The following is a 23,128-nucleotide window of genomic DNA, read 5'->3' on the forward strand; positions in this document are numbered from 1 at the left end:
AAATGAAGAGTATGATTAAGATGTGTACAAATTGGTAATCTCCAGTTCATCTCTGTGAGGCTGGGTGGAGATGTTTATGTAAACACCGGAAAAATGTCTATGATTGTGGAAGACCTGCTTAAGTAGAATCAGGAAAGGGTTCAGGAAATGAGCGTCTGAGGGCACTTAAGGGCCAAATTACGGTTCCTGGGTGGTTATATAAATTTACTTGCCAAAAAAGGAATTGGGACAGGAACATAACCACAGAGTGATTCGCCTAAAATAGCACGGAAAACAGCTGGAGTACATGTCCTCAAGCTCGACTTGCAGATTTGTAGTACAATCACTTGAGCACTGCTGTTATCAGAAAGTCCTTACTGTTTGGCATTTGACCCCATTAGGGTCAATACGCATTAGTCTCTGTCTGAGAGAGTGTTTCCTTTTCTTGCACCCCTCACCAACTTGGTTTCGCACAATTGTATCGTTGTTTCATGTACAAACATCGCATCCCGCAGCTAACCAGTCAGCTTTATTCTGCCTTCGTGCACAAAGGTCTTTCTGTATTGGACCCTTACATACATCCCAAAGTCATGACGACCCTCTGTCCTGGCCCTTCCGTGCTTCTGTTTACAAATATATTGACGCCCAAAAAGTCATTAAAAACGTGTCTTTGTCATTTGCTGTGCTGTAGAGTACATATTGCAGAAAATACCTTTGTTTAAGCACAAGTACAAGTTCATGTTTTGCTTAATGATCCAAGTTTGATGATGGTTTTTTTTTAACTTAATGTTAACCTCTAGACTAGATGTTCGAGGCAGTCCAAAGTGCTGTAAGTAAGTAAAGGAATCCTCCCTGATGGCAATGACTCTAGTGCCTGGAGAAACTACTTTTGAATGGCTGTCAATGGAGAAAAATACTTTTTACAGATAGTGTAGTTACAGCATTTACCAGTAGGGGCTAACAGCTTCATAATATTGAACCAATCACTTGGTTGATGTACTGATGTATTTCTCCAGTAGGAGGCAGTGAAGTTCTTGTTTTTGTTCTACTCTTTGAAACTCTTTGTGCTTTCAGATGGAACTTGTGGTTTAACCAGTGCAATTTCGCATCACATGGTCGTCTTGCCTTTTGATTTCTTTACTGTTTTTGTTTTTTAGCCCATAGCTATTTTTTGCTCACGATCTTTTTAAATCTTTGCTGAAACTTGTCGTCCATTTCAGATGTGTGTCTGTGCGCGTTACTATTCATGTATACCTCATTACTTTACATAATGTCTGTCCACACTGATGAAGCTTGTCTCATCATCTTTCATCTCTTTATTCTCTGAACAAAGACCTTGATTAGCTTTTCCTACCCCCGAATCCAAGGATCAAAGGTTCTGCCTCCATAATTACCAACATTCAGAAGCTCTTTCACAAGCTGAATGAAACCAGTTCTTTCCACTGCTTTATTTTCTAGTTGTTTTAAATTGATGTTGCTATGGATTAACAGCTGCATCCCATCTTTAAGTCTATAACCCCCCTACTCCACTTGAAATCATAATGACTATTTATTTAAATCCCTGTAATTGATGGTAACTGAAGGTGACAAATGGTAGCATGATTAAACCTGTTTTTAATTACCAATATTGATAGGGATTGTGGCCGATGTGACAAGCTGACCAAAAGATAAATGACCAAATTTATCTGTACCTAATTTAAATGTACCTAATTTAATTTGGCTTAATAAATACAATAGAAACTAAAACCAGCCATTTTAAATGCTAGATGCTAAGTGAATTTTGGCATGGAAATTTGGCAAAAATGGATATTCATTTTGATATTTGCTTAAAAAGGTATTAAATAATTAACTAGTTAACAAGTTTCTGGTGGAAAGGACCAAAGGCTGATTTTATAAACACGGATGAATTTATAACTCTTATTTTACACACTATTTACACAAAAATCTCTCAAAATGTTTAAATCAGAAATGTGTATTTGACAAAGTTGTTGATTTTGGAATGGACACCAAGCAGTTGATTACTGTTCATTGGTTAATTGGTAATAAAGTTATCAAGTGAAACTGTATCGCCACTCTGTGTAATTCTGGAGTTTTGTTGGACAGTTTTTGCACAATTGCTTTGGATACATACAAGTTAGAACTGCAACTACCAACTATTTTGAGACTTTGATTTAATCTGTCGAGACTTCAGGATACGTTTGTACTTTTGTTTGCCCCGTATCTAGATTCTCAAACTGAAGCTGAATCCTTCAACCGCTGGAATGCTGCGTGTGCGGTGAAGCCTTTTGAACATGCTACAACACGTCTCGCTGTTTCCTACATTTTCTGTTTTGCTCACTTTCTTTTTGGCCTTTTAACATTATGCGCATTTTCTGTTTTATAGTACCTGGGAAGCGTCATATAACCTTTTTTTTTTTTTTGGCTGTAATTGGGCATAGTGATGTCACACTTGCACAGAATCCAATTGTAAACCTTCCTGGAATTTGTACGAATTCTGCGTATATTGGAGCCAAAAATGAAATGAAATCTCACTAGCAAGATTGAAAACCGAGTGCTGTAAAAACTGAGGTTTTCCTCTTCATCCATCTCCCTCTTGCTTTCACTGCTCCCTGCCGTGTGTTTTGTTAGCCGAGAGCAGAGTGTGTTGGTGCATGCAGTCGCTCCTCTGCAGGAATGTACAATAGGATGCAGGACCATGTTAATGATGGCCATCTTCCAAAATCTCAGGACAGCAGGGGAGACGAGTAGAAGGACAACTCATGGTGTTGCAACAAATTATTTGATGTACTTTGCTGTTTCAACAGTTTCATTCTAAGCATTATCCAAATCATGAGATGCAATACTTCCAAAACAAGATCTATTTTTGTTTGAATGATTGAAGAAGGATGAACTCCTCCACACATGATCCTTGAGCCACTTTGAATTGAAACTAGCAATCAAGTGTTGAGAGATTCTCGCAGCGTTTAACGTCTTTTCTCTGATTGCAACAGGATTGTGGGTAGGTTCTTATCTATCTTGTTCATCTCATGTCGCCCTCGGCCTTTCAGCAGGGCTGGATTACTCATCTGCTGGATGCTTTAGCCCCGGGCCTAATGTGCTGTGTCTGAGAGGATTTTTTTTTCTGTTTGCTTTGTCTAAGAGGAATGTTCGTTGACTTTCTCACCGAACGAGTCGAGCCAGCCGTGTGACCAATCGTATGATCAAGCTTGAGGAAAAAGTACTGGCTGATTTAAAAAAAAGTTTGCACCCTTTTTACTCAATTGGGTAGATGACAAATAAGGGTGAAACAGCATTTTTTTAAACAAAGTTCTAAATTGCTTGAAAATTTTATGAATTTGTAAAGTTCAAATACTGTTGTTTTTGAAACTGTTAGAGGTTAGCAGATTTTTTTTCTCATTATGTAATTTATTAAGCTTTTCTCACAGCTCCAGGCAAAATATGTCCTGCGGTGTGACATGACATTACTATAAAATTAAAATATTTAAATATTATTAATTTCAAATACAAATCAGGTATGTTTTAAGTTTAACAAGTATTCTTAAAGAATTATCATTAACATTCTGCATATATATTTTTTTCACAGCTGTTTTTCGATTATATTCTTTGCTTGTGCCATCTTTTACCACTCACTCCAGTGGAAATATTGTGTAAAATGAGAAAAAATATTTGAAAATGTTTATTATTTTTTTATATAGTTATATTATGCAATGTTTTCAAATGCATATAATTATTTAAGCTAGTTAACATAGTAAAAGTCGTTTAATTGTGGTTTAAATGATGTCACACCACAGGACATCCCGTCACACCACAGGACAAATGAAACACTGTATGAACATTTATGCTGAAATTTATTGAATACTTTTGTAAAAAAATAAATAATTTGCATCTCTATTTGAACATTAATGAAAATGCAACACATCAGTACAATATTATTACTTAGTGTATGAATTTGAACTAAAAACATAGTGAACAAGACATACTGAATAATTAACATTTTGGAGGCGTCAAATCAGACCCAGTCATAAAGCCCATTCATTTCTATTTTTAACTTAAAAGACTAAACAAATATCTTGTTTCTCAGGAGAAAGTCATTAAAATCATGCTAAAATAATTAAAAGCATTTTAAAATCATCAATTCAGCTCTTTGAACAAAGATTCCAGTGAACAAGAGAAATTTGACATTCTGGAGTCGTCAGACCTCCTTGTCCTTTCTTTGCTCATGCCTAAAAACTGACAACAATCACTTTAAAAACAATGATCAGTGGCTGTTAACATACACATACAACAAAACAAATGAAGACAGATATATATTTATATTTAATATATGTATAATATAGGTATATTATGTATAATGAAGACAGATATATATTTATGTTTAATATATGTATAATATAGGTATATTATATATAATATTTACAATATTTGTTTAATATATATATAGAGACAGAGATATATTTATATTTATGTTTAATATTGCAAACATAACAGACGAGAATCTAGCTAGACATCTAACTTAATTATGTCACACTACAGGATGGGCTGTCACACCACAGGACTCTTTTCACCTTTACACCATTTTGAGTAATTGCTATACAAGACTGACCTTGGGCATTACAGTAACTTAACAAGTTCATTGTTTTAGACCTGAATATGATTCTTTTTTTAAAATATTTTTATTTTTTCTCGAACTAGATCAGTCACACCACAAGACTATCAAAAATGGACACGTTCATGGTCTGACAGAAATGATGACATTTATCAAATTAATAAGAGATTAACACTCGCCTTTTAACCTCCTTAGCACATCCAAACATCTGGGGGAATTCCTGGTAGGGGGCTTGACTAAAGGACCACTATGGCTGTCCATGTAACTGCCAGTACAAAAATCTAATATCCTATGTCACACTGCAGGACAGCATTTGTGTTTCAAAACTAAATGTACTGTAAATATTATTTGAGTACTTTTTAGCATTTTGAAAACTTAAGTTAATTAAGTAAATACATACAAAATAATGCCAAGGCATTTATTAGCTGCTCCAAACATATCTGCTTTATTTTACTAATATTTACATTTGATGAGTCATCAATGTTACATTCACACCGCAGGACATTTTGCTATTCACCTTGAAATATGAAAAACACCAAATACATAGTACGTCCCAAAATCATAAAATTGAAATAAAATGATGTTCTACGCCCCACTGGCATGTGTTGTTTTAGTAGAGAAATGCAGTTCAGTAAACATTTAGACTTAATTACAGAAAAAACATGCGTCACGTCATCTGCCCAATTACATTTTATTTTTTTTAACCTGGCCTGCTCTCGTTGAATGAGATGAATGATGTGTAACATTTGTTTAATCACACTGGCCTTGTCTCAAACATATCTCATCATACTGTACATCTGTTCCGTTCTATAATTGGTAGTTGAACACATGTGACTAAATGCCTAAGATTGAAAGTAAGGTCTGAAGCGCATCCTGTAAATCAGTGATTACTTGTGTTATCAGACACGGCAGATGCTGCTATGTAGTTTCAGTTGTCGTGAATCAGGTAGTCAGTAAACATCTCGTGAAGTGTGTGGGATCAGACAGAGGTTTTTGTTGGGCCTCAGCTGACATATTGCATTTAAGTATGCAAGACCAGCCACTCATGTATTTTACCAAAAGATTCTCTTGCGCAATATGTGAAGATTACTGAGATAATATGCTATTTTTGGTTTTAAACCTTAAGGAAATTTCTAAATGTGGTAATATTACTCATTGTCTGTCGTCAGAGTATGTCAGATTAACACTGCTTCTTTTGTGGTTTTATGATTCACTATTGAGCTTCTAGATTAAATATTTTCCTTTTGGCTTTCATTGAAGACACAAGATTCCAATTACGAAATTGCTTTTGTAACAACTGTATTATATAAATATATTTCCAGTGAGGTATAAATAAAGACTTATTTCACTTCATAGTCAACAAGACAAGATCGTTCTGTGTAGGCCTATTATCTTTTCTGTATTCAGAGGCAGTAAAAGAGACGGTTTGAGGATCCATTTTTTCAGATATTTTTCTTTTGTAAATTATACTAGTCACCCCTAAATACTCAATAATTTCTAAAGCTAAATAATAAATAATTTTGTTTCACTATCAGCAGTCAAAGTAACGTTTAAACACGTTCCCTCTGCTCTTCTGACAGGAATTTGTGTGTAGTTTGGCTTCTGACGGTTCAGTGTCAGGCACTTTTCTATTGATATTTTCTTATGTTGTTTAACCTTTAAAACATTACTTGGACCCTTTACATGTTTGGCTTTGAGTTTGGATTTGTTCGAAATATTCAATAAATATTAACTTGACCTTTTTAAATGTGGTAGTAAGGTATTAGCTCTTATGAAGGATTTATTTTCTGAACAAACCAGAACAAAGACAAAACAAGTTGTGCTTTGTCATGTTACCTCAGAATGTCTTGAAATAAGGCTAAATGTTTCCTCTTAAATGTAGTTATAAAGAAGGAACGTCATTCGGAAGATGGTTAGACCACATTGAGGATCAACAGAGAGTAGATCTACAAACTAAACTGCACGTTAACCAAAACACGCCCCGCCCACGCGTGCGTATGATTGGCTGTCGTTTCGGCGTTAACATGTCATGCCCCGCCCATGGACTGTTCTGATTGGCTGTCCTTTGGTAGAACGAGAACTTTGGAGCAAGAAGAACTTTAGATGCACCGAGTACCTGCATATTCTTTGAAAACATCCACGGAAGGGAGAGGGAAAGACCGGTCAGTTCAAAACACTTTGGACTCTCAGTCCATTTTTGTTGCTAGCACTTCGGATATGCACTCGCAGAAAACTCCCAGAAACGGATTAAGTTGCAAGATGGTTCTTCAGGCTGTTGGTAAAGTTTTAAGGTAACGTGGCTGTGCTGTTTTTTTTTTTTTTTTTATCAATAATCTATTACTGCTAGTGCTAGATGTGTATGTTTCGGCAAGCTGAATAAACATAAATAGGGACTAAATATTAAACAAAGTAGCAATATTTAAGTTAATTAATATGAATGTATAATGTAGGCTAGCCTACACTCAGTGTTCGAATTACGGGGGAGCTAAGGGGAGCTCGGCTCCCCTGAAAAGGACCTGGGCTCCCCTGAAAGCCTACTTTGAGACATTTAGGGGGAGCTCTAAAACACTGTCCATTTTTTGTGTCGCATATAGATTTTGATTTTCTGTACATTAAGGTTCCTGAAATAAATGATGATATTAAAAATGTGTCCGTGTTTATTCGCTCATTACATTACTATTTCCGAACATCTGTCTCCACTAATAAATGCAATGCTGTGTCTCCTGCTGTGACCATCCATGCGTGGCGGCGCTGCACTGAAATTACTACGTTTACGTCACCACTTGAACTTCTCACTGAGTTGGTATTTGAATGTTAGCTTAGCTTCAAGTTCAAAACATACTAATTAGTTTTTTGGAACACTCTGTGGATACTAATAAGAATGTCAAAAAGAAAGCAGCCAAACCTCAGTCAATTTGGATTTACAAAACAAACAAAGAGGAGTGATGACAGCACACCAGCTACAACTAGCTTGCCGGTGTTACCGCCGCTAAAAGTTGCTGCTAGTGACAGCACCGAGGATAGCGAGACTTGGGCGCCAGAAACCACCGCTTGCTATGTGAGTTATTCTGTTTTTATCATGATTTGCATGATGTAGGCCTAAGCGCGGTTGATTCAGAACCGTGGACAGAGCTGTTTGCCCTAACACTGACAACACTGACTGACGCTTGCGTTTTGAAGTAAACGGTTTACTAAGTAAACAATAGGTTTACTGTAAAGCTATTGTTTTAAATGCCCGAACATGCACCAAAAGCGTTAAAGTCAGTCAGGGTCCGGGAGGATCGGAAAATAGGGCTCCCCCGAAAGCCACTTTGTAATTCGAACCCTGCCTACACTATTTACACGTTTATACTATAGGCATATACTTTCCTACATATTAGATACATGATTTTGGGGGCTATAAGAATAAGATTTAAAATGATGTAGGCTAACGTTACTGACATTTGTTTTGGGAATTTATTATTAGCACACCATGAAACGCACGCGCGAATAATACACGATATCAGAGGTTGAGAAATATTAAGTGTCTCATACTTATATATGCACGAGAAAACACGAACCGTTCATTAAAATTGTTCGAAATCTTCGTGCACTTGCACTAGGTAATTATTCTCATGAAATTTAGATAATGAGTGCTTAGTGGGGAACACGATAGATAGATAGATAGATAGATAGATAGATAGATAGATAGATAGATAGATAGATAGATAGATAGATAGATAGATAGATAGAGATTTGAAGCAGTGATACTGAAGGCCTATGTGAGTTTTGAGTATTTTGTGCCATGTTTTGTGTGTGTGTGTGTGGCTTTTTTAACCTCTTTGGGAGACAAAAAAATGAAATGGCACTTTCATTATTTTTGTATATAACTGCATTTAAACACTTTTAATATGATAGAAGGGGGTAAAACAGTATTTTAAGTGTGTGAGAGGGATGGCTTACAAAGACCCCTCTCTTCCCTCACCTCTCTGTTGTGATGCTGGTGCTGTGTTTAACACAATACTGTCATCTCAATGGCTCTTCACACACTCTTCATGCCTAGAAGAACCAGGTAGTACACACTTGGCTAGACACACTCATCCAAAGACCAGCAAATTTACTTTTGCATTATTGCTAAAGGTCACCAGGTTTGTTTGAAACGATTATAAATGCTATGTAGATTTAATAGTTTGAAGCAAATATAAATTCATCCTGACAAGTTTTATTTTTATTTTTTATTATATATTTTATTTTTTAATTTTAATCAAGACTACTGCAAGAACTATGCCAATACATGTTGATGCTTACAATATTTAGTGCTGGGCAACTATTAAAATGCATCCAAAATAAAAGTTTGTGTTTACATAATATATGTGTGTGTACTTTGTATAATTATTTTGTATGTATAAATACGTGTATATTTAAGAAAAAAAATGTTATTTATATATAATATTTATATTTATATATAATATAAATTATATATATACAGTATATACATGCAAATATTTCTTAAATATGTATGCATATGTGTGTATTTATATATATATATATATATATATATATATTATACACAGTACACACACATATATTATGTAAACACAAACTTTTATTTTGAATGCGATTAATCGTTGCCCAGCACTAATATATATATATATATATATATATATGAGCAAAAGATACAATGCAGATGCAGATATTGTTTTACTGCTGTTTACTGATTTCCAGATTGTAGTTTTGGTATGCATATGGAAGCTTTGAAGTTTCCAGCCCTGTTCTCTTGAGTTTTGAGTCAGAATGATTTAGGGATGTTTAGATGTTTCGGCTGTTGCAGATGCTGGTTGAGAATTCGCACAGTGTGTTGCATAATGTCAAGCCTCATCCATAGTTCATCTTTGAGATTCTGAACAGCACACTGCATTTAATAATTGCTTTTAGATGTTTACTTGGCAATGTAGTTAATTGCTTCAGTTCCCTAAAGAACTTGTGAACCTTATTTATTTCAAACCTTTGAGGAAAACAAGTGAATGTTTCACATGGTTTAAGACACTTCCAACAAACACGCATTGTGTGTTAGACAAACATCTTTATTATTGTTTAATATTTTAAAATGATAAATGAATCACAAGAGGTCAATGGGGTCTCCTGACTGATTTTGATCAAACTAAACAAATCTATGGAAAGGAATCCAGAACACTGTTATGTCAGTTGTTTTCTTACATGAAGAAACAGTTTGTGCATCCAAAAATCTGAACGCACATTGTTTTATTTTAGCCTTCCCTGGGTTTCGTAATTTTCCAGGAAGCACTGTTTTCGTGAATTATGTGGCGCAGGGCAAATTCTCAAGCCATTAGCTAGTTTATTTTAGGAGAAAGAAAAACTTTCTAGCTGCCAGCGGCCCTCCTGTTACACACACACACACACACACACACACACACACACACACACACACACACACACACACACACTTCATGCCCACTCAGAGCAGTTTCCCGTAGATATCTTTGCCATAAAAGGCATTGTAGTTTCCAAACTCTCAAACCAAGCCAAGGTTTCAACCAAAGACCTGTATCATCCACTCAGCAGCAGAAAACCATCTGTGTTTGTGTACCAAACACTAAACTCACGTGTCACAACAGTTTTACAGACAACCATTCCTGGCTCCACTTTGGTAGTGTTCACACTACAGTTAAATATGGTGTCACTCCACTTGTGAGTTTGGTTGCGTACAGACAGAGGCGTGTGTTTTGACTTATAAGCAAATAAGACTACTTTGCTTGGGAACATAGTGAGCATCGATGCTCTATGGTTTTGACTCTGAATTGTGGGACTTTTTAGGGAGCGAACATTGCGAGAGAGCGCCCTCCGGCTTCAAGTATGAATGAAACATACATGAGTGTTTAGTGACCCATAATGTTCACATCACCTCATTTTAGATAAGAATAAATCATTCAGGCTTAGACTATTTTGTCTCCTTGAATTTAAATCTAGATTTATTCACATTGGCCCATGGGAAACTCTGAACACATTTGCCTAAAAAAAGTATGGGGATCAAATTTAAGTTTTATTAAAAGTTGTCTACGCCCATGGCTGTAATGTTTAGTGTGCCAATGTTGTGTGTTCTGTTCAGGACTGACTGAATGAGTTTTTGTGAATTCAATCCAACATTTACATGTAGTTGTCACTCCCAAAAAAGGCTGGATCCGAACTGGAGCTGACGTAATCTCTAGAAACAGAAAAGCAAATGAAGAATAATTAGTGTAGCTGCTGTTTATAACATGTCAAGCAATAGTTAGTCATGTGCCTTTGCCTAATATAATTGGAGCACAAGGTTATGAGATGTATTATGTGAATGCTTGGCTAAAGAGATGTGTTTTTAGGCTAGATTAGGCTTGCTGCGATAGTCAGTGTTACCAGTGTTCAGCCGCAACACCGGTTACATCACTTGCCCACCACAGCACCGCCCCCACCGTCTTTTTGTTGGAATAAAATTAATTGTGTTTAGTTAGAAAACAGACACTACAATTAAAAACTAAATGTGTCTGCTCAATGCAGCGTGAGTTGAACAAGAGTCGCCGCACAGATCAGCAGCAGGAGTCAGATTTCATTCATCACAAGAGTGAGGCGAGCTGACTGACAAGACGATGGCAGAAGATTCGGTTTCAAAGCGAAATATAAAAGCGCCTATTTGGCAATATTGTGGATTCAATCCAAATGCTAATAGGGAACCTGCAAAGGATTAGTTGTGTTTGTCATTAGGCATTATAATGAACCCACCATTCAAGCAATTGCCGCCCTCAAATTAGCGCAAATTCGCACAGGCATTCATAGGAATGAACTGAAACTGATCCGTAGTCTAGATTTAAACTGGGAGAGTGTGTCTGAGCCTCAAACATTATCAGGAAGGCTTTTCCAGAGTTTAGGAGCCTAATACGAAAACGTTCTCCCTCCTTTAGTGGACTTAGATGTCCTAGGTAGTACCAGAAGCCCAGAGTTTTGTGACCTTAAAGAGCGTGATGGATTGTAGGGCGATAGAATATTACTTAAATACACAGGAGCTAAACCATTTAGGGCCTTATAGGTCAGTAGAAATACTTTGTAATCGATTCGGAACTTAATAGGTAACCAGTAGCCACGTTTCCGCTGTCGGGCCAGTGCGAGCCAGGGCTTTAAACGGGCTAATAGCCTCGGGCCTGTAGCACCAAAAACCATGCTGCGTTTCCACTGTCGGGCCAGAAGCTCGGCAGTGCTTCACTAAAACACGCCCGTAACACACCTCTCTGGAACAACGTCACACTAACCCATCATTTCCCCGACAGATGGAAGTTTGATCAGAAAACCAATCAGAAAGAAATCCCTGGAAACAGCGAGATCGCAAAACGAACATGATAAAAGCGACCGTTTGCTGGCATTTTTGTTGTTTACTTGAATATTTAAAACCCAAGCATCCCACAGGTTTACAATAAAAAGTGATATACATTGATCAAAATGAATTAATTTGTGTCAAAATTGCACATTATTCACACAGAAATAAAGTGGTTTACCGTGATTTCACAAAAGAAAGAGGACACACGTATTCAGTCGCGTCTGTTTCGGTTTATTTATAGGACATATAGCCTATTATTTACAGCAAATTTAGAAAGAAGGATAATTTCAACAAATATGCCACCAAAAATACGACCTGAGGAGCTTTAGCACTCTCTACCAATACAGTTATATTTTCAATCAGAGAAACATATTTTGTAAGCAATTATTTTGATGGTTTAAATATTCTGTTGACTAGAGGTAACGTTGCACCTGCATGTCTCTCTTTAGACAGAGTGTTAGTAGAGTATTAGTGGACTGGTAGGGTAAGGGTTCGTAGAATAAGTTAACTTGCAAAGTTACTTATTGTCAGTAGAATGTCAGTTGGGGAGCATCAAAATAAAGAGTTAGCATTAAGCTATCTACTAATATTCTAATGAGAGTTAGTTGACATGTAGCTGCAACATTACTGAGAATGTCTAAAGCTGACCGTCAAAATAAAGTGTTACCAATTTTATCTGAAATATGGAAAGCGAAGCTCATCCTAGTTTAGAATAATTTCATAAACTGGATGTTTCATTTTCTGCTCAACCGATTACTATTTTACTATGTGCCAATTTTGTGTTTATTCGTATGATGTGGATTACACAGAAACATGTATTAATGAGGCGGCTTGTTGTTATGAGGTCAGTTCGTCTGTTGAAAGAGGAACAGGAAATATCCTCTTTTTTTGTTCTGTCTATATTTCCTTCATTTTTAGAATTTTTCAGTATCTTTGACCAAAAGCAGTAAAGTAGCTCATAGTGTGAATTCCCTCTGTGATGTATCTTCATTCTATTTCCTGTTTCACCCAGAACACTAATCTTGTGTAGTTAAATGGAATGACATGCAACTAAAGTTGAAGTTTTCCAGACTTCCCACGCTCCAATGATGTTTGATCAGACGATTAACCCTTTTAGACCTTTGACACGAGTCAATTTAAGACCTTGATATGGATGATAAGATCTTTCCCGCTCGGAAGCAATCCAGAATCCCGCTAATCTCGCAGACCGATCCCTTTGTCTTTGGCTTCAGTTTAAAAACACTGTTTATGGACTTTGGTCTCTTCCTGCTCCGATGATGGAGTGCTGTGTGTGGAAAAGAGGAAATGGTGAAGGTGGTCAGAAACTTGAGGTTGGGAATGAGGGAATGTTTACAGTGCTGAGAGACTCGAACAGGATATCAAGTGGGTGGGTGAGCAATAAATTTGACTCCTTTGTCCGAAGCAAAACGCTGATTTAAGGCCGCAAGGAAGAAAAGAGTTAAAATGAGCGAGCGGTAAAGAGAATCTCTACCTAATTTGTTCACATAAACATAATAAACCAAATAGGGGTCGAAGCGAGCGCAAGGAAAGGGTGTAAATTCTTTATAACCCGTCCTTGCCTGTACTCTTGTTATTAGCTGTTTAATGACCCCTATAACCTTTGTCCCAACCAGCTGCGGGATCTGCCACAGCAATGCGATTCTGGCATTTACATGTTAAAACTAGCACTGGAAGTCTGTTTTGACACAGGAGTTTGAAACAGACATGAAATGTGGTTTACTCCAAAGAAGCGGAGATGTTGGACCACTTTGGGAAGTTTTTTCAAAATCCTTGGAAGTTCTTACACTTTCTTGTCTGGGTCGATTTATTGTATCTATGCGGTTTATCCAATGACTTGATTGGCCTCTTTTAAAAAAAAGAAAAAAAAAAGATGTTAAGTCTTTTTTTTTATGATTTACAAATTGAAATCGTATAGTTAAAATTCCATCAAATTGAATTGAATAATCCTTACGTAAAAAAAAAACCTAGAGCTTGAAAAAATCATTTTGTGTAAATTTTAATGGGAGAAGTGAACGGATCATTTAGTTTGATTCGTATTCATAAATTTACAAAAAAATTAATCAAATTTGGTAATACGAATCACGAAAACTAAATGGTAAGATTTATAGAAAATGTTTTTTTAAGCTCTAATTTTTTTACTCAATTTAAATGTCTTAATTTATAATATGAAGAACTTTTTGTGTGTGTGTGTATATGTTGAGCATGTTTTTCATTTCTAAATGCTTTAGGGGGCCTAACGTTCTGAAAACATAAGGAAAGAAAAAAGGAAAGAAAAAACTCCTAAAAGACATAATTTTTTTTTTTTTTTTACCATTTCACTACTTATTAATATTCAAAAAATCTTTTGTCTACCAAGTCATGTGGGGCAGCCAACATGCAACAATTACAAAAAAAAATAAGGAAATGACATCATAGAGAGGATCTCTTCAGACACTCATGACTGTGTGTCGAAGTCAAAAAGCCTCTTAAAATATCAGATAATTTTACTTTTTTATGACAGGGCTGTCTTAGTTCAGTTCAAAATGTCATGTGTGAATCCCCAAAAACTCATATTTATGAATAAGCATTTCATGATGTTTGTAAAAAAGTAGTTTTTACATTAAATAATGCATTTTAAAATATAATAAATAAATAAGTACGATGTGTACACCTCACATATAAGAAAAATGTTAGAACATTTTTAGTAGTTACACCGTATGTCATTTTTGAATGTTTGAAAACCGCGTGTGCGTTTGGTACCGCTACTGACAACGAGAAAAACACACTTCACCTTCGTTCCACTCTGTCTCATCTTAACGTGTGTCTCTTCTCCCGTCTTGCAGGAAATCCAAAACGAAGCCCAATGGAAAGAAAGCACCCGCTGAAGAGAAGAAGCACTACTTGGAGCCAGAGTACACAAAAGTGCGGGTCATGGACTTCGACCTGAAAGATTTGGTGGCGCTTCCCACCAGAGAGATAGACCTCAACGAATGGCTCGCCAGCAACAGTGAGTTTCTAACCAAACATTATAGTTGTTATGAGTGTTTGCCCTGTATTTTGAGGCTGAGAGTCTTTGTCCGTCTTCAAAAATAACCTTCCGTCAGTCAGGAGTTTGTAAATCAGTCGCATTTTAGTGTGTGTGTGCAAAGTACACAAAGTAATTTCAGAGCACTACCTTCTTAAATTGTTATTGCTGTGAAAAGAGAGGGATAGTTCACTTCAAAATGAAAATTCTGTCATCATTTAGCAAACAATTGATGGACACCATTGACTTCCATAGTTTTTTTTTGTCCTACTATGGAAGTCAATGGGGTCCATCAACTGTTTTGTTACTGACATTCTTCAAAATATCTTCCTTTGTGTTCAGCAGAAGAAGGAAATTCATACAGGTTTGAAACAACTCGAGGGTGAGTAAATGATGACTGAATTTTCATTTTTAATTGAACCATTGCTTTAATTATGAACCAAATTATTTGTGAAATTAATGAGATGGAACAACAACAACAAAATACCGGAGACTGCAACAACAAAAGCCCACATTGACAAGCGCTTCTGTGAGGGGGTTACGAGAGCCGCAACTTCACTAAAAGAATACAAAGACATTTTCATCGGTCATAACTTCTGGAGCGCATGTGTCGACTGCCTGTGTTCGCGCACTCTATCAAATGTCTGCTACGTGTTTGACTGTGCGTATACGCATAAAAAAAAAACTTAAAACTTAATTGGTCTTGTGATTTTCACACGGCAAACAATAAAACGTTCACGTTTGCTGTTAGCATTTTGCTAAGCTAACAACAGGATAGTTTAAAGACCCACTTCGATGAAAATAATGTTTTTCTAGGTGTTAACATGTTCTTGTGGCATTTTTCTGTTGTTAGAGGACATATCTTGAGAAAAATAAGCTCAAAGTTGTATTTCTGAGTATTTCTACATTCAAATGGCTGTGAATCAGTAGCAGACGCTAAAATAGACTGGAGTTGTGACGTAGTAACTCCACTGGGCGTCTCCACATGCGACGTCTTGGAGTGAAATAATGATCGGTGATCGGTGATAACTTTGATTAACTTTGGATAATAATAATTAACGTGTATATAATACTGTTGCCCCACCGGTATTGGGGGTGTAAGCTAGCGGGAGAGACAGAGCTCTCAGCAACGGGCAGGGGGAGGGTCGTCTCCGTGCCAACGGCTCCGCCCACAATGCAGAGGCGAATTGCTAATGAGCTACTGCCGCTCTGCTGAAGCCAAGTCCCAGAAAACGGCACAGGTTTTGTGATTTTGGCTAAAAATGGCATAATCATAATTTAAAGACCACTGGGAATGTTTAAAAATAGCTCAAAATATGATCGGAGTGGGACTTTAATAATAAATAAAAAAACAGTACAAATTTCATTATGAACCAAATTTTATTTCCTGTTAAGAATGATTTTTTTTTTGTTTTTTTTTGGCTGTTTGTTTACATGACAACGGCGTTTTGGGTGCCTGAAAACGCAAACGTTTGAAAAAGTGTTTCAAAATGCACGTTTTTGAAAACGGTCTTCGTGTAAACAACAAAACGCAAATCTCTGAAGACGATGACGTCATGCACATGCGTATCACGTGTTCAGGATAGTTTTTCATCGCCATCTAATGGCCTGGCAGCAGAATGCAGCATTTGTAGTCGTTTTCGCGGATCCGTGTGAATGGGGATCGTTTTGACAATGGTGTCGTCTGTACGCGGAAAACTCAAAGGAAAAACGTCTCCGTTTTAAGCATATCGTTGTCGTGTAAACGCACCCTAATTCTGGTCCTTAGCGTTGGTGATTTGAACAAACCCCCTGACCTTAAGTATAAACCCCTAACCAAAATGACTTCTAAGTGATTGGACTTATTATTTTCGCCTGGCGAACGATAAAACTTTCAAGTTTGATCTTAGCATTTTGCTAAGCTAATGACAGGATAGTCAAATAAAACTAAACACAAATGATGTTTAAAATAATAATTACACAACTTTATTTATTGTTCATTTAGAGTATTGGATAAAACGATTATTTATAATCAACATTTCTCTTGCCTCATCCACCGACTTGCATTTTTTTCACTAAGCTTATCACAATGCATTTTGGGATTTCCTGCTAAAAGGAGGCGTCGTATGTGGCGCCATGATTCATTTGCTACGTTTCCGAACAGACGTCATGCAATGACTGCGATGCCATTTCAGCTTTAGTGATTGTGAATGTCTTGTCACATCTTCTCTGAATGTCTTTTCTTTTGTCCTTTGCAGCAACAACCTTCTTTAATCTCATAAATCTGCAGTATAGCACAATCTCAGAGTTCTGCACAGGGGACACATGCCAAGCCATGACGGCCTGTAACACGTAAGTCCTTTCATTCTCATCGCTCTTTCTCTGTTGCGTCCGTCTTTCTAGCTCTTTCTTCCTCTAGACGTGTCCTGGGGCGAGAATCAGAAACCTTCTTTTTTTCTTCTTCTTTTTTTTTTTTACGAGAACTGCTGCTGGATCAGATATTTCTCATATTCACAACGTTTTCCATTGGAAGGCCAGATCCCGGATCAGCACACCGGCTTTGTAAGAATCTGGGTTTGTAGGTCTGATTCGGGTGAATTGGAATGAAAGCTGACACACATTTTACTGAAGCCAGTGCTTGTTTGGCTTTCAGATGTGTTTTGAACGAGAGAATACAAGGGAACCATTCTCAGAATTAGAGGTTTTGTAAGTTTGTTCGAGGCGGAACCAATTAAATGACCTTACAAGCCTTTAGTTAAATGTTCTCACAGGCTGAATGGCTGTTTTAAAAGATCAGTTAAAGAATTACTTGGGACAACATTTACCTTACAGCTTTAGACTCTTGACCAACTCTTAAAAATTGGTGGTGGTTGAGGAGATCCCCCCTTCTATGTAAAGCGCTTTGAGTGGCAAGAAAAGCGCTATATAAATGTAATGAATTATAAAAAAAAATATCAAAAATTAAAAATGAGTAAAAAGTAAGTATTACTTTCACAGAGTAAAGAGTAAAATATTGTGTGATATCAATTTCCCAGAATGAATTATGCGCTTTCTCCTTACCTAGGCTTTTAACAACTTGTCTATACTATATCACAAGTATCCAGACAATCCAGAAAATCCAGAAAACAGTATGTATTTTATCTTATAACTTAAATAACAACAAAAAATAACAATAATAATAATATTATTTATATATTATATATTAATAAAAACATTATTGTTGTTGCTACTAATATAACAATATATATATTGTTATATTGTTATATTTTTAATAACAACAACAATTATTATCCTATAATGATATTTACATTAATTTGTTTATTTAAAGAATTTGTAATGTTACTATAACACAGATTTGCTGTCCCCAACTCATTTTAGAGAACAACTGCATTTCTATAAAATAGTTTAAGCTCGATTGTGATGGAAAAGAGATGCCACAGAGAAGAACATCTCTGCCAGATAGTGAGAAATGTCATCCATTTTAAGAATTTCTACTGAAATTACACAAATGCTCAGTAATTGAGTATTTCTTCACACAGTTAATTGACTTATTGAACGTTTTCTCAGAATAAGTGGGAACGCATCATAACCGTCACACACTATATCAATAGTCCACCCTCATACATCATACCAAAATCCATTTAAAGGTTGATAAAGGTTTTCAAGGAGACCGATGTCTTTTTTCAAAGTCTTGATGTTGTTTTTGGGGTCTACTAGAATAGGTTTCCACATTCAAAAATGTTCAAAAAACACATTATTGATCACATGTTCAACAGTGTTGCAGCTCCACTCTTCCCAGTCTGCCAGTAACGCTCTGTTTAGTCCCTGTCTCTATGAGTAAAGCACAATGCGCTCTGATTGGTCAACTGGACCAGTGTGTTGTGATTGGTCAAGCTTTTCGAGCGTGTTTGGGAAATGTCGAAACCCTTACCATAACCACCAGTTTCAGCACAACTAACACACCTCAACCAGGCCTCGTACGCTTTATTATGCGGATGCCTTTGGTGGGAACTATTGAAATGAGGAATATTGTGACGTGTTTGTTCCCGGCAGAAAACTCCAGACTACAGTTTTAGGGAGTTCAGAAACTGTGACACTGATATAGAGAAGAACTCCTGCTGGAGTGACTGTAACTTTGCAGACCTTTTTCATCCTCACACAGCAACATTACACACTAAAGAAAGTTGAAAGTGTAAAAAAGCATAAGACGACCCATTTAAAGCAGGTTGAAAACGTTTAAGAAATGAAGCATTCAAAAAATGCCCCGATTGCAGAATCACTGGAACAGAGACTGTACACAGTCCCACAAGTAACCATGTTTGACTTTTCAGATCTTTGCTCGACTCGTTTGCCCTGTTTGGCCGGAGCGAGTGCTGGGTGTGAGTCGCTAAACTCCTCATTTACACACTGACCCGCAGAACCACATGCTTGACTATTCATCGAGAAGAATTAGCAACACACAGAACACTAACAATTGCGCTCTCACCCCAGGCATACCGCGCAGGGCGAGGAGGGGTGCGCTCAAAACACAAGCTTTCAGCCACTGCCGGCTTTACAGCTGATAAATCAATCCCTGCTGAAAAGACTCTGAGGAAAGGGTTGAAAATGATGGCCTGATGATGTTCAACTTTTACTTTTTCTGATTTGGTTTTTATTGGTGATTTAGTGCAGAGTTATGTGGTTATATGCTGAGGTATTTTATTAGTATGATTATTGGGTGTTTCAGTCATGGACACAGGGGTTGAATTAATTTTTTTTTCTCTTTATACTACTTTTTTTTTTTTTTTTTTTTTATGCATACATGTCTTATTGTCCCAGACTTTCAATCTTAAACTCTGAAAAATCTTCATAAAAATTATTTTTTACTATGATAATCTGAACAGTTCAAAATGTTATATTTATTTTGCAGATATTTATATAAGTTTTTACAGAAATTATGACAGTCCCTCATAGTTTTGCTCCTAATAATTAAATATTTTATCAATGTTAATTTATATATACAGTATATATTTTTTTTTTACCAGTAAGACAAATTTAGCTTGATACAAAATGTGAGACAAGTGATCTGTAAGGAGCTTAAGGTAAACATAATTTGTGAAAAGCATATTTTTTAATGTGAAAATTGATGAATAAAACGAATCGTTTTGTTAATTATTTGTTATTTATTTTTTTATTAAATTAGCCTTAAAAGGACAAATAATTTGGCCATTTTATTCCAAAAATGTTTAAATGTAGTTTCCACCACTTAATTTTATTAAACAAACAACTGTTTTAAAAAAAACACGGGTGAAAATGTTTGTAAAGTTTCAAAACATGACAATTCTCCTGTAATGCATGGAGACTGTTGGACATGAGTTGACAGTGTGATTTTTTTTCCCCCAAACGTCTGTAGTTGAAGAAACACCCTAAAATGTTTTCTACTTTCTATTGCATAAATTGTAAAAAAAAAAAAAAAAAAATCCTGTTTCCAAAGTTCTGTTATCAGCGGGCATTTTTACACTAAATATATTTTTAAAATTGTTGAACTGAACTCAGTGTCAGTGTCATTTGTAGATATTGGGGAACACTGAGAAACTTGCTGGCACTCTTTCTGCCCATTCAAAGACACTTACATTGACCGTTATTTCACTTAAAGGGGTAGTTCACCCAAAAATGAAAATGATGTCATTATTTACTCACCCTTATGTCGTTCCAAACCCGGAAGACTTTCGTTCATCTTCGGAAAACAAAAGGAGATTTTTTAATGAAATCGGAGTGATTTCTGTCCCTCCATTGACCGCCACGCAACTACCACTTTCAAGCCCCAGAAATGTAGTAAAGACATTATAAAATTAGTCCAGTGGTTCAACCTCCATTTTACGAAGGGACGCGAGTGCTGTGTTTGTGTTCACGAAGATGAACAAAAGTCTTACAGGTTTGGAACGACATGAGGGCGAGTATTAATGACAAAATGCTCATTTTTGGGTGAGGGTTAGCCTTTAAACCCTTTAAGCTAACCCTTTAAACAAGTGATCTGTGTTTGATCCGTTTGGCTCATGTCCATGTTTGCTCATGCGTTGACTGCATCAGGTCACCGGGTCCCTGCATGCTGTACGGTCAGTTATGCGGACAGTTTGCATTCCAAGAGATTTGTAATGTCTACAACCCACCCCCCTCCCCCTCCCAAACTTAGCCATCCTCCTTAAAAAAAGGTGATAGCAGCCGCATTCCAGTTGTTTGAAACCGTAAACTGTTGTTCACTTTGTCCTGATGTGCTGGAAATGTGACTCACAAGAAGTGAATCTTAATCTTAGTTTGTGGTCTTTTTCACAGAATATACTACTGGTATGATGAGAGGGGGAAGAAGACGAAGTGCACAGCGCCTCAGTATATTGACCTCGTTATGACTTTCGTGCAGAAATTAGTGACGGACGAAGAAATCTTTCCCACAAAATATGGTGTGTATAAATACTGCCCTCTAGCAGTCATCATAGAGAACTACACGATTTGAGATGTCAACGTTTGAAGGAAAAGCCCTTAGATCAGTGGCGCCCTCTAGTGTTCATCAAGGAGAATGAGCTGAGTCACTATAACTGATCTGGGAGTTCTCCTCCATTTACCTTTTCTCTTGCAAGAAATAGCCATGTCTAATAGAATAGGATCATAGTAAAAACGATCCCTTTATAAGGAATTCAAAAATATATATTAGAATTAATATAATATAATACTTTTTATAAATCATAAGTAATTTAATAATAACTTGATGATAATGTTTGGTTTAAGGTGTCCGATTTACAGTGTAATTATGCGTTTAAGTACTGTGTAATAATAATTCGCTACATGTATTCGGGATTGGTTTAGGGTTATTTGCATGTTATTATGCAATTTTTTTTGTCCTTGTATAGTATATATTATTTAAACAAACTATTCATTTAATGTAAATGTTTAATGCTTTATTTATTTTTAACTCGCTAACATTTGATTTAATTTCAAACAATAAATTAAATGAATCATTTGAGTTTAAACCTGATTATTTTAATACAGTTTGTATTTACTTTTCTGTTGTCAAAGTAAAATAAACGTTTGTACAGAATAAAAAATAGTATAAATAATACAATGATAATAACTTGATTAGATTTCTTATTAATCCTAGTAGGTTTGCTTACTTCCTAACAATTGATTTAATTACAAACAAATGATATTAATCATTTGTAAATTAATTAAACCCAATTATTTATTTTAATATAGTTTATAAACAGCTGCTTTCAAAGTAAAAAAAATAATATTTTATAAGGAATAAATTATAAATAATATATATATATATATATATATATATATACATACATACACACATATATATAAATATATATATAAATATATATATATATATATATATATATATATATATATATATATATATATATATATATACATATATTATTATTATATATTTTTTTTATTATATTATTATTCTTTTATTTATATTTTTAGCAGGTTTTGATAAATTAATATAAATTTTTAAAATAATGTATTTAATGCTTTACTTACTTTTAATTCCCTAACTAATTTAATTACAAACAATAAATGAATAAAAAACAAATATTTGTAAATTAATAAAACAGAATTATTTTCATATAGTTTATAAACAATGGTTTTCAAAGTAAAAATAAATCTTTTATAAGGAATAAAAAATCATTATAAGTATTTTGATAGCCGATTTTGATATTTAAACCAATAAAATTAGTGTATATATATATTTTAAAATAATGTTTAATGCTTTACTTTCTTTTAATTTCCTAACTAATTAATTTCCTAGCTAATTATAAACAATAAATGACATTAGTCATTTGTGAATAATTTGTGAATAAATCTGATTATTTTTAATTAACAATATGTATTTAATTTATTTTGATGAAATAATATAAAATAAACTTGTATAAAGAATGAAAATATCATAATTAATATAATGATAATAACTTAATTAGATTTCTTATTAGTCCTAGCATGTTTCCTAATTTCCTAACAATTGATTTAATTACAAACAATAAATGATTACAAACACATTTTTATAGTTTACGAACAGCTGCTTTTAAAGTAAAAATAAAGCTTTTATAATGAATAAAAAATCATTATAAATAATATAATGATTTAAAAACAAATCCTAGCCGGGTTTGATATTTAAACCAATAAAATTAATATGTATATTTTAAAATAATGT

At 35.3% G+C, this 23,128-nt stretch overlaps 1 protein-coding gene across 4 annotated transcripts in view; it reads left to right on the top strand.

Moving 5' to 3' along the window:
- The window catches only part of mob2a (MOB kinase activator 2a), a 67,404-nt gene that overhangs the window by 43,796 nt on the left and 480 nt on the right, over positions 1-23,128 (top strand). For 3 of the 4 annotated variants that reach the window (XM_056252129.1, XM_056252127.1, XM_056252128.1), the window contains exons 2-4: positions 14,771-14,934; positions 17,190-17,283; positions 21,244-21,368. In XM_056252129.1, the coding sequence (XP_056108104.1) occupies positions 14,771-14,934; positions 17,190-17,283; positions 21,244-21,368 (383 nt within the window). Of the gene's footprint in view, positions 1-6,693; positions 6,877-14,770; positions 14,935-17,189; positions 17,284-21,243; positions 21,369-23,128 lie in introns of those variants that run through there. The other variant, XM_056252126.1, reaches the window with a different exon arrangement.

Source organism: Rhinichthys klamathensis, unplaced genomic scaffold (assembly GCF_029890125.1).
Source record: "Rhinichthys klamathensis goyatoka isolate OS25496 unplaced genomic scaffold, OSU_Roscu_1.1 h1tg000092l_1, whole genome shotgun sequence".
Classification (NCBI taxonomy): domain Eukaryota; kingdom Metazoa; phylum Chordata; class Actinopteri; order Cypriniformes; family Leuciscidae; genus Rhinichthys; species Rhinichthys klamathensis.